The sequence below is a fragment of the Astatotilapia calliptera genome, chromosome 16 (assembly GCF_900246225.1).
Source record: "Astatotilapia calliptera chromosome 16, fAstCal1.2, whole genome shotgun sequence".
NCBI lineage: Eukaryota > Metazoa > Chordata > Actinopteri > Cichliformes > Cichlidae > Astatotilapia > Astatotilapia calliptera.
Genome location: NC_039317.1, coordinates 15,557,192 through 15,572,333, shown reverse-complemented (window position 1 = coordinate 15,572,333; position 15,142 = coordinate 15,557,192). Strand labels below are relative to the sequence as shown.

The 15,142-nt window shown below is 40.8% G+C and overlaps 2 protein-coding genes across 8 annotated transcripts; both read left to right on the top strand.

Annotated features, from left to right (window-relative positions):
• Window positions 1–3,493: 3,493 nt before the first annotated feature.
• On the top strand, window positions 3,494–10,708 carry LOC113008419 (ATP-dependent (S)-NAD(P)H-hydrate dehydratase-like). Of its 4 annotated transcripts, XM_026145796.1 has the most exons (11): window positions 5,821–6,441; window positions 6,554–6,994; window positions 7,186–7,336; window positions 7,432–7,477; window positions 7,576–7,664; window positions 8,880–8,988; window positions 9,211–9,261; window positions 9,352–9,456; window positions 9,560–9,680; window positions 9,795–9,918; window positions 10,240–10,708. In XM_026145796.1, the coding sequence occupies exons 1-11, from the start codon at window positions 5,928–5,930 to the stop codon at window positions 10,388–10,390; spliced, it is 1,902 nt and encodes a 633-aa protein (XP_026001581.1). In that variant the 5' UTR covers window positions 5,821–5,927; the 3' UTR covers window positions 10,391–10,708. The 4 variants fall into 4 exon arrangements, with proteins under 4 accessions (XP_026001585.1, XP_026001584.1, XP_026001583.1 ...); XM_026145800.1 differs by lacking the exons at window positions 5,821–6,441; window positions 6,554–6,994 and adding an exon at window positions 3,494–3,615; XM_026145799.1 differs by lacking the exons at window positions 5,821–6,441; window positions 6,554–6,994 and adding an exon at window positions 4,909–5,126.
• Window positions 10,709–10,781: 73 nt separating this feature from the next.
• ing1 (inhibitor of growth family, member 1) lies at window positions 10,782–14,843 on the top strand. 4 transcript variants are annotated; one of them, XM_026145805.1, is made up of 4 exons: window positions 10,782–11,084; window positions 12,153–12,332; window positions 12,664–12,812; window positions 13,881–14,843. In XM_026145805.1, the coding sequence occupies exons 2-4, from the start codon at window positions 12,194–12,196 to the stop codon at window positions 14,511–14,513; spliced, it is 921 nt and encodes a 306-aa protein (XP_026001590.1). In that variant the 5' UTR covers window positions 10,782–11,084; window positions 12,153–12,193; the 3' UTR covers window positions 14,514–14,843. The 4 variants fall into 4 exon arrangements, with proteins under 4 accessions (XP_026001590.1, XP_026001591.1, XP_026001592.1 ...); XM_026145806.1 differs by lacking the exon at window positions 10,782–11,084 and adding an exon at window positions 11,834–11,857; XM_026145807.1 differs by lacking the exon at window positions 10,782–11,084 and adding an exon at window positions 11,864–11,887.
• Window positions 14,844–15,142: the final 299 nt, after the last annotated feature.

Here is a 15,142-nt window from a genome sequence, read left to right as displayed (position 1 = left end):
TACCATATTTCAGCCAAATGTAGTTAAACGTCTAGAGTGTCGCCATGTAACATGCTAAAAAAGAGCCATTAGCTTATTTGCTGTTTTATCTGTTGTCAAAGAATTGGCGCTTTTTCATTTGAATTTGTCTTTGGCACAAGAGCCGTAATATCACATTAAACCTAATTATGAGGCACTCATAACATAATTTGGTTTTCTGTGTGAATAGATTTGCCAACTGACTCTTCAGTTACATTGTGTATTTACTGCACCGTGGTGTTAGTGAGATTTTGGACATTGAAAAGCTTTAGCTAATATCATTAGCGGCATTATGCTAGCTTACATCCCTACCCCTCCTGCCCTCACCTGCTGTCCTTTTCTTTTTGTTTTTTTTGCTGCACATTGAGAGACCACATCTATTCTGCATTTCACCAGGAGTCAGCTGATGGATTGTGGGTTCAAGGTGTTATGGTAAGAAAGTATATTCTATTTTCGCTTAAGGTTTCTGTAACTTAATTATAATAGGTTTTGTATAATTATTAGGTGCATGCATACACAAATAGACCACCCTATTAAAACAACTGAGAAATCCAAAATCTGCCATAGGTTTAACTTATACCTGTATGTATTGTCAGAAAGGTGATTACTGGACTCACATTAATGCACACTTGAACTAAAATGAGGTTGTAACTTGTGGGTTCTTGGGTTGCAAATCAGAAACAAACATCTTTGGATTTTTTTAATCCCATAAGATCTGGAAACACAGTTTTTATTCAACAAAACATTACTGATTAACCAAGCACAGTGCCTGCTGTTATTTCAAAATTTCAAAATGTTATTTCAGATAAAATGCAGCATTCCAGTGCATCCCAACCATGCCTTTACAGTCAAGGTTTCTGACGGAGCTGAGTTTCTCTCTGACAGTCTGCTGAAAGTGTTTGCAAAGTGATCGGGGGAACAGTGCACAAAGCTAAAGGATGTAGCTGCCATGATGACAGTAAGAACTTTAAAATTCTTTAACTACAAAGTGCATTAGGTCAGTAAAAGATTTTTATGCTGCATCCATTGAAACAGTCAACTATTACCTGTGAGTACTGATTCCACTGAAAGGATGCCATTCTTTTTTGTCATGCATTTACTGGCCCACTGAGAAAAAATTATCTTTTTTTAAAAATATATGTTCTGGAAACTATATATCCATAAAGTTGATGTCAAACAGGAATTTTTGATATTGCTTTGTAGATGCTGGTGTTGCATGTTGACTGGTTTAAAAAGTCAAGTTTTTGTCTGGGATCATTTTCTTCTGTGCTACTGAAAAGTTCACAAATCTCTGTTTTCTTTGTTATAATACTTTAGGATGACATTAATGCTCAAAGGGGGTCTCATCAAAGTGCTCCGCATCTGTGTGAAAGACAATTGCAACATCTTGGTGCAGGAGTTCATGGTGAGTGTTTTATGAGTAGATTGTGGCTTTGCAACATTTAAAAATGCATTTAGTTATCCACTTGATCCTCATTGGACTGGTTAGGACCAGTAGTCCTCTTTAATAATTTGAAGTTCACATGAGGCCTAGTAGTGAACTCGGCCGCCGGCCCTTGAGGCCCCACCCCTACCCCTGTATTAGGGGTCACATCAGTGTGAAAAAACTTTAAATTTGTCATTCTAGTGAACAAAGAAAAATCCCCCCAATATTTACATTAGCTTTTGTTTGAAAAAAAAAAAAAAAAAGACCAACTGACCAACAGCTAACCAAATTGTGGGGCTGAAAGTCTAAATTCTAACATCTTCTGAGTGACATAACCTGGATTTCTGATGGGCCGGTGTCTTTCTAACAAAAACTAATGTAAAGCATTTGAAATTATTATGTTTTTCACTCTCTCTTAGAAACTCTGTTAGACCATGAATGGCAGCATGGCAGGCAACTCTTTGGCTATAGCTATTTACTATGGTTTAAATTACTCTAACATTAGAACTGGTAGATTCAAAAGAGATGAGTTTAAAAGGGAATCTTAAAAAAATGTTTTGTGTTTAACCAGGACTTGACTGAGGCCACTGCACAGATTGAGAAAACCACAATGAACATCTGTCTCCAGAGATGCGCCAGGCAATGACTTTTCTGATGTTGGCATCATCATCGAGGGTATAGTAGTTCTTCAAGATCTGGATAACGTGACCTTTGCAGTAGCCATGCTGTTTGGACCTTTTTTATTCCTTCAATATGAGTTACCCATCACAGCTCTGCTACACTTTTGAGGTGATTCAATGGGTGGTAATGGAGTTGGATGCAACTCAGCTCTCAAGAAAAGCTCACAACTAAGACAAAACTGCTCCTGCAAGGAAAGCTCACTGTTATGCATGCAAGGTGATCAGCTCTAGGTGAGAGGACATTTAAATCTCACACTTGTTCTGCTGCATTTTTGAAGCTCAATTCCAGGAGCAGATCGCAGGGTTCATTTTTATATACTCTGCAACTGCCATGAGGACAAGCTGTTTTTGTTGTTGTTGTTTGTTTTTCCTTTTGCTCTGTACAAGTTCTCTGTTTGTCTGTTTGGCAGCATTTTTCAATTTCTGTTTGTATTTTTTCTTTCTTTTACTAGTGAAGAGATGTAGCGTGAACAGTTATACAGTCTAAATATCCCATATGGGTCGTGTGAAATGGTATTTTCAGTTTCATTCAGTTGAAGTAAAGAACGTTGAATATTTCTAAGTATGCTGTTTTGAACCAAGATGTCACAGTATGATCAGTGCTGTAATTTTTGACAGTCACTGTATCAATGTTATTTTTGCGTCTCTTGAATAAAGTTTTTGACCTGCAAGTGCTAATTTCTTTAGTTATTGGGGTAAAATGGGTAATGTTAATAGGAAGGTGTTTGCCAATTCAGTAACCTAATTTAATGTTAATGGAAACTAACATTTCCTCAAATTGTTTAGTTATAATTGTTGTTTAACTGAATCTTGACGTCAGAGGCCTTAAATAGAATGTTTTGTATTGTCCTGTAACATTTTTCAAAAGAAACAGTCTAATTTCTTTGCTGTGATTGATTCCAGAGAACACGGAAGAACTGACATTATTTAACTGTTGATTTATATAGATTCAGTGGAGGAGTAATGTCAGTTTAATTCTTTACCTACTGTCAATGCAGTGAAATTAGACATTTTGTTTTTAAAGGTTACTGGTGGATGCCAGCAACCATCTTGGAAGAGAACAATACAATCTGTTATAAGGCCTCCATTTGAAATTGTGTATTATACTAGAATAAATAGAATGTTTGAGAAAAGTTATTTAGGACAGTATATTGGGTAAAGTTTTGATTGTGGGTAAGTAAAATTGTGAAGATTAAAATTCAAGACTCAAATTACTCATCAAAAATGTTTAGTCACATTTTACACACAATGCACAGTTTATGAATGATAATTGGTAATTTAACTCAATTGTTTAAGTTGCTGCCAAAGCAAAACATCTGTGTGCAACAAATGTCCACCATTGAATTAAGTAAATCCAACAACATATTTTTTTCAGTGCAGGTCACGTTGTTGTGAACTATGTGGAGGAGTATTTGGACCTTGTGGAGTCCCTTCCTTTTGATTTGCAAAGGAGCGTGTCCCTCATGAAGGAAATTGATGCCAAGTATCAAGGTAAAGATTACTCTTTGATGTAACAACTGTGCCTAAGTCAAATAAGTTTAAGTGTATAAATAAAAACTACTTAGTCAATATTGGTATTATTAAAAAAGATTGAGGGCAGCCTTTTGAGTAGGACAATTTTCCACACAATGACGAAAAAAAGGGACAGAGTTGCATTGAAAATACAAAGACCCCTGTCTGATTTTCTTCTTCTTCTTTCATTAAAATGCACTGACAGCAAATATTACATAATATACCTCTCCTCAAAGCATTCCTTATGGTTATCTTTATGCCTTTAGTGTGGTGTTAGTAGCAGTCTCCAAGGCTTAAGTGTGATTTGAGTGGTCAAGCCTGAAGTTGTTTTATGCCTACCAGACAAAACCCAGGGAGAAAAGTAAAACTGTCTATAATTCCGATTTGTAATTAGTCGGTGGGCGGGTATTAGTTTTCAAACTAAGCATAACACACATTCTTCTGGGATTTTACGCTCTCTTAGTGGTATACGTGTCGCTTAATTGTGTTTTTCTGTTAGTTTGGAGGATTAAAAAATATTTTTTTGTTGTCAGGCTGAGACAAATGGCTAAAAAATGCCAATGTGGACTTTAAAATCTGGACCAAAAACATGATGATGATGATGATGATGATTATAATTATTAGCTGAGAAATAAATATTCATTCACTTTATGCCAATGGCCTGCCTAAAATGTAGACTGATATTTGTAAGAAAGTAAAAAATATTCAACAATCATGTTTCTGCTTCGATCGAAACATGTGATCTATTCACAATAAATATAACAATAACCAGAAGAAAGTTAGATAAACAGTTACAGTTACAAAATATTTTAATTTAAGCATTAAATCTATGAATTCAATTGTAGTTTTAAGGGTGATATTGTATTTGTTTAGAAATGAAGACTTGATAAATAAAAATAGGCTACACTTTCTGCGTAAAATATTTTTTTTGACATGCTTCTAAAATTATGTGTGTATGGAATCTCGTGCCTGACAGTTCACGTGTGTTCGCCTGTTACCACCTCTACACTTTCATAGTGCATAGTAGGACTGACCTCCTGAAGAGTTCTTTATGGCAGAGGGGTTGAATAATGAGTATTAAAAAATACAAAACTTCTAAAAACAGAGGCAAACAGACGGTTATACTTGCAATATGGCTGGAAAAAAAACTTAAAATCAGCACAAATAGATGAAAACTGCAAATAAACTTAAAAACATCTGCACCTTATTACTCTTCTGTGTGTATTTTGATGTGTGCTTCATTTTATTATGGAGGAGGGCTTGTTGTCTCAGAATCCGGCCCTGCTGAAGCAGCGCATGCTTAAACCTGCTTCCGGTTTGATGGCTCGTCGACAGCAGATTTCACCCTCAGCCCACTTGGATGTAGGAGTGTCCGAGCAGCCTTTAAAGGCATCACACGCTTCCTGTAGTACTGCGCTGGGTTATAGGGCGCCTCATGATCAGGCTAACTTGCGTTCACTTGTCGGCGTTGAAGCGCAGCTCCAGTTTAGGTAAGGACAGCTGAGTGCCACAGAGGGCTGTGCAGCCCGTGATAAAGCTCCGAGAGTGGGTGACTGCAGTCAGACAAACAATGAGAGCATGCCTCAACAGATTCAAGCGCTCGCTTTTTGCTCGATCCCAGTTGCACTGTCGCTTATCGCCGCCTTGGCCTGTTTAAACGAGAAAGGTAAAAGAGACTGACGTTATCTCAAAGTTTTACTTCATTAAAACTTAGCTTTAGACTGTAACGTTAGGTGAGCCGTTAGAGTCGTCCAGTGCTCTCCGTGTTGGCCGAGCAGCTGACAGTTTGGCTCGTTGTTGAGGTGTGGTGGGTCTCTAGGACCCCGCAGAAATGCGTTCGCGGGGCGGGGGACCAGGCGGAGAAAGGTGAAGTTAACCTCAAAGGACTGATCAGAGGTCAGTTTGGACATTTACTCGATGTAGTGTTACCGCTTGAAAACGGCTCTTGTAGCCGATCTCCTGTCGGTTTATCCCAGAGCTACGCATTTTGACGACACGAATGAGATAAACACAGAAGGCTAGGCTTTTAGCTAGCTAACAAATAGTTTGACCTGCACACGTTGTGATGATCTTCAAGTTTAAGACCAAAATTATTACCCCGGCTGGTCCTTCTGAGCTAGCGAAATGGCCGTTTGTCGTTGTTTGGGCTGACGGTGGTCCGCGGCATTGATGCGGCTGAGCGCAGAGACCCAGAGCAAACGGCCGTCATAATCCGCAGTGTCAACATCTCCAATCAACTTATTCCCCGGGGGTGGAGGTTACGCCGGGAGACGGCCTGTTTTGGATCAGCTATGCAAGCGAACACAACGCGGGGCTTCCTCTGGTCGGACGTGGAGACGAGGACGCTGCTGAACATCTGGGGAGAGCAGGACATCCAGGCGGCGCTGGATGGAAACTTCCGAAACAGCTTCGTGTACCGCGACGTCTCCCGGAGGCTGGGAGCCATGGGGTTTGAAAGGACGCCCGAGCAGTGTAGGGTGCGGATCAAGAGCCTCAAGAGGCAGTACTTGTTGGCGAAGGAGGGCAATCTGCGGAATAATGGGCAGTATCACAAGATCTGCAAGTTTTATGACACCATGGAGAGGATTTTGAGTAACCGGCCGAGTCTGGACGCCCAGGAGTTTATAGACAGCGGTGCGGGAGGAGAGGAGGCCGTCGATGGCCCGGAGGAGGATGGGGAAGATGCTCAGGATGCTTACTCTGAGAGCACAGGGGAGTGTCCTTATCCCGCTGAGACTGAAGTCAAGTTGGAATACCCAACTGTTCCCATCCCCATTCCGGTTAAAGTGACAGTGGGGAGTAATGGTGAGTCCAACCTTATCCACTATCACTTTTTCGTGGCTTTATCATGTTTCAGTGCCTCGAGTGTGACTCGAGTATGTGTGCTAACATAATGTCACACCCTTCTCCACTTCAGGGACTTGTGCGAAGCCGCCTAACACCAGCCAGTCGGCCAGCTGTTTGTCAGCCAGAGCGCCCAAACGGCCCAGGAAGCGACGCGCCAATTTCCCCATGGAGAAGCTGATGGAGCAGTTCCTGGAGCAGAGCGCCCAAGCCGAGGACAACTTCTACCGGATGGAGGAGCAGCGCTTGCAAGCAGAAGACCGGCGCCGGGAAGCTGAGCATGCCCGGGAACTGCAGATGCTTCAGATGCTTGGCCAGATGTTCGCCAGCATCTCCTCCTCCGGCTCAGCATCCGCTCCGTCCAAGACGGCGAATCCTGGCCGCGCTCCGGTCATTTCCAGTACCTCCCCGTCGCATACACGTGGCCACTCCGGTCACCCCAAACGCCCTTCGCCCCAGACAGACTCTCTCACACAGCAGAATCCATTTCTGAGCGCAGACCCTCAGGCGTTAGGTATTTAGTTCCGGCGCTACGCGTGAAGCCTTGATGTGGAGAGAAACCTGAAGGCAGATTAGCTGTAACGTGAAAGATCACACTCAGTTATTATTCTTATTTTGGATCGTGTTAGTGTGTTTTTGTTGTCGACCACAGTGGTTTGAAACTCGCTCGTACGCTGAACACTCTCACTTTGTTTATCTCCTCAGTTTTTGAGCGCTTCTACGGTTTGGGCTCCACGTCGCACAGAGGTATGGAGGATGACATCCTGCCACTGGTAAAGAACATAGTCCCTCCGCTGACATCCAAAAAACACAAGGGACAAGATGGACGTATTGGGATCATTGGAGGATGTCAAGAGTATGTTGCATAAAAGATTCCTGCATGATTTAAAAGAAAAAAACAAATTCAGTGGAACATTTGCCCTAATTTCTCTTCATCTCTAATCTCTAAAGCTACACTGGAGCTCCTTACTTTGCTGCCATCTCTGCTTTAAAAGTGGTAGGCAGTAAAGCTTGACTATCAATTTTGTCCATTCATTTTTAAAAAATTTTTTTCTAATTGTATATTGTATATACATTTTTTTTTCTCATCTCCAGGGGGCTGACTTGTCTCACGTGTTCTGCACCAAAGATGCTGCAGTTGTAATCAAATCATACAGCCCTGAGCTCATAGTCCATCCAGTTCTGTAAGTACAGAGCCAATAATAATCTTTCTGTAGGATTTGAAGTAGCTGGTAGCAGTTGGATCATTGAGAGTGCAATGGTGTGTATTTATTAGCATTATGCACTGGTATTTGTGTTGTAAAGGCTCACCTTCTAGCACATTCACTTCACCAGATGCACCTTGTTTCTTTTCCTCACCTTTGATTGGGTGTGGTGCTTGGCCTTAATTGCACTCACCTGTCACACATTATATGTCACACAGTATATAAGGACTGCACTCACCTACCCCTCACTCTTTCTTCACTCCCACATGGGGCGGCAGCTGAGGTGAGTTTCTCTTTGAGTCTCCTGAGTTTATGTATCATTTTGAATTACTTAAATCATACTTTATGTCCTTTTTAGAGAGAGCAGTCCATGTGTGTCTTTGTTTCCTTCCTTCCTTCTTTGCCTTATTTATTTGAGAATAAAAAGAGAACCCTGAGAATAATTCTGGCTGCTTTTTCTTATTCTAACCGGATGAGCCCTGAACCTTCCTTCCTTCAAAACAATTTGGATGCATTCACAAATGTTACACAGTGTGTTATTGCAAGCAAAAACATCAAAGTTTACCCAGGCTTTGTGGCGAGGCATAAGATTTTCAAAATAAATAGTTGCGCACGTCTTCTTTTTTTGTTGTGAGTTGTAATGTTATTTGGAGCCAAATTCTGCATTTCACTATCATCACTCTACTCCGTTGTATTAAACGTTGCGTGTTATAATTAACACGCTGCTTTCTCACAATGATTCTGTAATCACTGTCCTAAATATTTAAATTTCTGACATTTGTCAGATCATGAACAGGTAGTGTCATAATTCTGGGTATTCTGTCAGTGTGACAGTACAAACCTTCACAGCTCACGCTTACTTGTCGTGGCTGGAGCGGCTTGGGAACCTTACAGTAACATTAATGACTGCGTTTCAGTTTGGTGAGCCTGTGCCAGTGTGCTCTTAGAAAGCCATTATTAGCTTGTTATAGCAAAAAAATGTTAAAAGGCTCATTTCTCTACAAGAGGCACTTACAGAAAACATTAACATCGACTGCTTTCTATTTGTGTTTGCTCACTTCAGAGACCCGTTACAGTGTTATCAGTCTTCACTTTGTGTGTGTGTGTGTTTTCCTTGCAAACTAATTGGAAAATTTGGGATTAATTGTGCATTCCAGCATGTCTGACAATCTGTGTGTATGTGTGTGAATGAAGGGACAGTCCTAACGCAGTGGAAGAAATAGAAAAATGGCTTCCAAGACTACACGGACTTGTGGTGGGACCAGGCTTAGGAAGAGAAGACTTATTATTGAAAACAGCAAAGGCACGTGGAGCACATTCATTCTTCCTTGCGCTTAACACAGTCTCGGCTACTCTGCTAGATACTTCTGCATAAGCATGGCGGACTAGTCTTATTGCTAGCACTTGTTATAGCACAAGTGTTACTGGTGGCTGATAAATTACTACTTCTTTTTTTCCCCCCACCCCAACGGAAGGCTTATTAAAGACAGACCCTGTGCTCTCTCTCTCTCTCTCTCTATTTCAGGAGGTCATTGAGAAGTCGAAAGCAAGAGATATCCCCATAGTCATTGATGCAGTAAGTCTTGATAAAATAAAGTCCCAGATGTGGAGCGGAAGGTGTTTCATTTGCTAAGTCATACATAGTGTGTGTGATCATTCTTAACAGGATGGATTATGGCTGGTTACACAGCAACCATCTGTTATCCAAGGGTACCAGAAGGGCATCCTTACGCCTAACTTCATGGAATTCACTCGATTGTATGAGGCATTGGTAAGTTTCTTGGCACAATTCAGTCCCACTCACTAGTTGACAGCAAATAACATGTGATCTTCTATGCTGATGTGTGTCTTTTTACGTTGTCTGTGTGCATTAGCACCATGAGCCCATGGACAGCAGTGATTATCAGCGGAGCGTCATGCAGCTCAGTGTAGCTATGGGCAACCTCACCTTGGTGCTGAAGGGGGAGCAGGATTTCATCACAGATGGCAGCAAAGGTTGGCATCAAACAGAACGTGCTTTAATTTCTTCCGGCTGATCGTTCACTCTGTTTATTCTCAGATGCTTCGGAGCTCCTTTTGTGACGCTGTGTCGTGTGCTGCTGTTTGTAGTGTACTCATGCAATTTAGAAGGCAGCGGGAGACGATGCGGTGGACAGGGGGATCTCCTTTCTGGATCTATGGGAGTGCTGGCACACTGGGCCCATGCTGCTTCCACAGCAGGAATGATCAGAAGGTGAAGGCATGATTTTTGCTTTTTGTGCTATGTTTGAATGAATGTATAGGCCAAGCTTTTCAGGGCTCAATGGATAAAAAATAGTTTTTTTAAAAATATATTTACACACATTACCTACAGAGTGCACTGATTTACATGCTGAGAGTGTATAAAAATTATCACCAAACGTTCTAACCACTTCTCACGATGATTTTTTGGCTTTTCCTATGTAATGAATGCATAAAGTGTGATGTTGCACAGAGAAATGTACGTGTTCACTTTATTTGGATGTATATTCTCTCTTTTTTTTCCCCCTTCTTCTTTCCCTTTCCTCCCCTATAGTATGAATCCCTCAGTGGTTGCTGCATTTGGTGCTTGTTCGCTCACCAGGCAGTGCAACAGTCAAGCATTCCAGCGGCACGGCAGGTCCACCACCACGTCAGACATGATCCAGGAGATCAGCTCAGCCTTCAAAAAGCTGTTCGAAAGCTAAAAACAGTCAGCGATGCAAACAGTTGTAAAAAGAGAATAAATTTTACGCTCCTAACGTAACCTTTTTGGGATTGAAAGAAATGTTCTTCTTTAGCTGAATTTTAATGACTGATTTGAACCCGGAATCGAAATTTGGTGCAAAATATACACACTGACATGTTGTTTGTGTTGTGTTTAATGAAAAAGTAACAAAAAGAAAACCACTAGTTGAATAATGAATGCCTTCACCAAGCCCACCAAAGAGACTGAGACATTAGGATGAATGGGCTCACACTAAACCAGAAACCTGTATACGTTTTGAAATAAATTATAAATGTGATTTTTGTTTGTTTGTTTCGACAAAGTTCTTAAACGCCATCATGGAAGTATTACTGGGTGAGTGACTGCAGAAAACGTGACTTTTATAGAGTCAGTGGGGAATATTAACTTGTAAAGTCCATGAAAACCGATACCTGCTGGACAACAAAGTGTTTTGGTTGGTTGCAGCATCGTAAACCTAAAAGCAGAAGAGTGAGGCGTGTGTGATTCGTGTAAAGTATGCGGCGCATGCGCATAGCTGAATTAGCCAACAGCTAGCTCCGTTGTTGCGAGTCCACCGTAGTTACACACACACACACACACACACTACCTAGCGTTAGCAACAAGACCCACAGCAGCATCACAGAGTCTGTAAGGTTAACTCGGAGTATTCACAGGTAAGTTTACTCACCCTCCGCTTATATGGCAACTGAATGAGTGTGGCGAGGTATCTGCTCTGTATTTCCGTAAGGATTGGAGCTGAATTTCGTTTAGTATTGTTATAAGCTAGTCGGCTAATCCAGCTAACAGACACGCCGAAGCCAACGCGTAAAGACCACTTTAAAGTGCCAAAGCAGTAAAAGACCATTCTGTTTGTCCGCGTCGTGTTAGCTAGAATTGTCCGTAAATGTTCAGTGGGTGCTTAATGTGTTGAAGGTGAAACGTATTCACTTCGGTGACCGTTGTTCAAAGCGTTGTTTGTCACATTAAGATGTAACTTTCCAAAACATTTAGCAGCGAGTTCCACAGTTAACGCCACATTTTGAAAATCCCATTTTCATAAGTGTGTGGTGCAGACTGAGAGATTCATAAACTTGCAAACTGGGAAAAGTTGGGTATCGTTACTTGTCGTTAAAATGGACTCAGCAGCAGCAGGGCAGGATAGCTGCTGTAGTTAGCTTTGGCAAACATTAGACACGACAGGGCGGCTGCTGCTTTTGATGAAATATTCAAACACAGCAGTTCACTTGTGTCCTGTTGTTTGTGGCAGGCTTTGTGTTAGCATATCCATCTGTGATTCTTCCACATAGCCAAAATGATTACAGTTCCCCGGGAAACACTGCTAGCTAGCATTACAGTTGTCTGCTCCGTTGTAGTTGTGAAGACCTTGCAGTAAGGACACCCCATACGAGCAACTTCAAGTTATCAGCTATCCAGCGGAAGTCACCGGGTCTTGTATTTCTTTGCAGATCCTGCATTGGTAGTTCGAGTTAGCTAACAGTTGGCACATTCGCAGTACACGTAGCAATTTCATCAGTATGGCTGACTGCAGATCAGTTGTCTTCTCTTCTGTATGTCTGCAGCCCAGAACTGATTCTTGATTACAGGTGTTAGTAAACACGACGAAAACGCTGTAAAACACACGTTATGATGCTTCAATCAAAAACGTTTGAGGCAGTGAAGTAATATTTACTTGCAAACTTGAGTATTAGATTCATCAATGAAAAAGCTAATGTTGTTGACAGGTGCTGGTGTAGGAGTGCGCCGGCGGGGAAACGGATCCGCAATGCTGAACCCGACCAATGGTGACCCAGGTCACGTTGTTGTGAACTATGTGGAGGAGTATTTGGACCTTGTGGAGTCCCTTCCTTTTGATTTGCAAAGGAGCGTGTCCCTCATGAAGGAAATTGATGCCAAGTATCAAGGTAAAGATTTGATGTTTACATTTGTTTAGGTTTCATAGTGAAATAATTTATGTGTGTGTGTATGTGTGTGTGTGTATATATATCTATATATCTATATATAGATATATATCTATCTATATATCTATATATAAATATATATATATATATATCTATATATACAAAGTAATACAAAAGATTGCAATGATTCATTTTTCTTACTTTTCAACCTGTAGTCATGCTGCTGCTCCGTCTGTTTTAATGAGGGTTAAAAAAAAGACTAACAACAAGTATACTATTGAACATGGGGTGTATTTCTGTTCTGTTCTTATCTTTTTTTTTTTTTTTTGGTCAGATGTTCTGAAGGAGCTTGATGATGCTTATGACCGGTATCGCCGTGAATCTGACTCCCTTCAGAGGCGCAAGCTTCAGTTGTCTATTCAGAGGGCGCTAATTCGCAGTCAGGAGCTTGGAGATGAAAAGATCCAGATTGCTGGTCAAATGGTACGTGGAAGAAAAACTGGACAAAAAAGTAGCTTTTGGGTCTTAATGTGTGTATTGATGAATCTACGTTACTCTTCTTCTGTGACATATGTGCAAGAACGCTTACCCTGATTAATGGGTTTTATGGATCTTTTGTATCAGGACTGAATGAGCTTTATGTTTACATTTTTTGGAAATCTGTTGTAGAAAGAAAGAAAAAAAAATCTAAACATTTACAAGACTCCAGCAGTAAACATTAAATAACTCTATTGTAGATACAAGCTAGGCAGTTACCAGAAACACAACACTATGTTTGACCTTCCTGTTTGGCATGTTTGGTATGTCAAAGTTCAGTTGGGTTGTGTTCCTTTTGTGATACATAATTAAAGTGGATAGCTTTGATAATAATTTCTCTATGAACATTCACATTTATATATATATATATTTTTAAACTATTTTCAGGTTCTTGCCTTTATATGGATAGCACAGTAGCGATAAACAGGAAATGGGGTACAGGGGGAATGACATGCAGGGAAGGACAGATACAGAGCTGCTAAAATCCTTTTAGTCCATCTGGCACGCATCCCTCCCTCTACAAACACAGGTTTACCCTGTGTAAACCTGTTTATAGTAACATTTATAAGCCCCTAGACGTCAGCTAAGCCTAAACTGCTGAAAGCATGAACTTCTTTCTAGTTAATTCAGCAAAGAAGGCAAAATTTATGTTCAACAAATCTTAATCAGAGTTGGCTTTTTAAAACGTACAGTGCATCCAAGGGAGCTACAGATTGTCTCTTCACAAAAACATAAACCAAAAAGGATTTAGGCTTCACGATGATTAATGAGAGTCCTTTAAAAAGCTTTTATTCGTGCAAGTTCAAGCAACATGGCTCATGTGTTTTCAGGTTCAGCTGTTGATTGGCTCTGTCGGGGCACAGACATGGCAGATACTGATGTAGTTTGGGGTTTCTCACATAGATTTGTATTCAGGATTATTTAAGTGTGATGGTTTAGTCTACATTGTCAAATAAATTAGGTGAACTTGGAAAAAATAAAAAACAAAACATGAATGTTCTTTCTTTTTTCCAGGTGGAGCTGGTTGAGAACCGAACACGACAAATAGACTGGCATTCAGAACTACTCCTTTCCTCTCAAGAAATCCCAGAAAGTCACATTCCTCCGGCCACCTCCATGACAACCACTGCATCGTCTTTGATGTCCTCAACATCAGCTACAGTTACTGTGGGCAAACCCAGTCACCACGACAAGAAGCGTGATGAGGTCACATCATCTTCAGGTGGTGGAGAAAAGGCGGGAGGGAAACGCTCACGACGTCAGAAAAATGGAGAAAATCGGGAAAGCTACGGGGGTCTGGATCATGCTGAGGAAGTGGGAGTGGGAGTGTCTCGGGAAAAGAAGGCCAAAACATCTTCCAAGAAAAAGAAAAGGTCAAAAGGAAAATCAGAGAGAGAAGTGTCTCCTCCAGACCTGCCCATCGATCCGGATGAGCCAACATATTGCCTGTGCGAACAGGTGTCTTACGGCGAGATGATTGGCTGCGATAATGACGAATGTCCCATTGAGTGGTTTCATTTCTCCTGCGTTGGGCTCCATCATAAGCCTAAAGGCAAGTGGTACTGCCCGAAGTGTAGAGGCGAAAACGAGAAGACCATGGACAAGGCCTTAGAAAGGGCTAAGAAGGAGAGAGCCTACAACAGGTAGCTCACCTGGCCCCATGAACATTCCTGTGTGAAAAATTTAATTTTATCTATATTAGCCTTCATTTCCAGTTAACAGTTTGCTAAAAAAAAAAAAAAAAAATCCACGAAGAGAGGGGTGTTGTAAATAGTTATTTTTGTAACAGCTGTGTACCTGAGAAACGAGAATGCCATCTCCTGGTTGTTTACAAACAGTAGCTGTAGTACAGTACACAACCATGTGCATGTTTGTAACAAGCTGTCCTGCACATCATCCCTCTTTGTGTTCATCTTGCATGCAACATCACAAGCTTAACTATATAAACTCAAATAAAAAACAAAGTAGAAACATGAATTCTGTGTTCTTCAACACTACTTTATAGTCAACACTCAAAGTTCACTGTGTGATGATTTCAGATGCATCATTTTCTGTAATCATTGATCTGTAATTACAACTGAATTGCGGCTTACTGCATTTCACTAGAACATTGTACAAGAGCAACATGGATGCTACTTTTATGATAAAATGAGATGTTTAAAATGTATTTAATGAGTTTTAGGTAAAAGCTAATGATTCTCCAGTATTGCATAAAGAACTCAGTTGAGAGTGCATTTTAACTTATATTGAATATATAATTTTATTTTGCTGTTTCA

Excerpts from the sequence above, each read along its gene's own strand:
- ing1 (XM_026145805.1), top strand. The coding sequence starts at position 12,194 with ATGCTGAACCCGACCAATGGTGACCCAGGTCACGTTGTTGTGAACTAT. Across the intron at positions 12,333-12,663 it reads AATTGATGCCAAGTATCAAG|ATGTTCTGAAGGAGCTTGAT; the intron begins GTAAAGATTTGA and ends TTTTTTGGTCAG. Across the intron at positions 12,813-13,880 it reads TCCAGATTGCTGGTCAAATG|GTGGAGCTGGTTGAGAACCG; the intron begins GTACGTGGAAGA and ends TCTTTTTTCCAG.
- LOC113008419 (XM_026145796.1), top strand. The coding sequence starts at position 5,928 with ATGCAAGCGAACACAACGCGGGGCTTCCTCTGGTCGGACGTGGAGACG. Across the intron at positions 7,478-7,575 it reads CCATCTCTGCTTTAAAAGTG|GGGGCTGACTTGTCTCACGT; the intron begins GTAGGCAGTAAA and ends TCTCATCTCCAG. Across the intron at positions 9,262-9,351 it reads TCCCCATAGTCATTGATGCA|GATGGATTATGGCTGGTTAC; the intron begins GTAAGTCTTGAT and ends CATTCTTAACAG.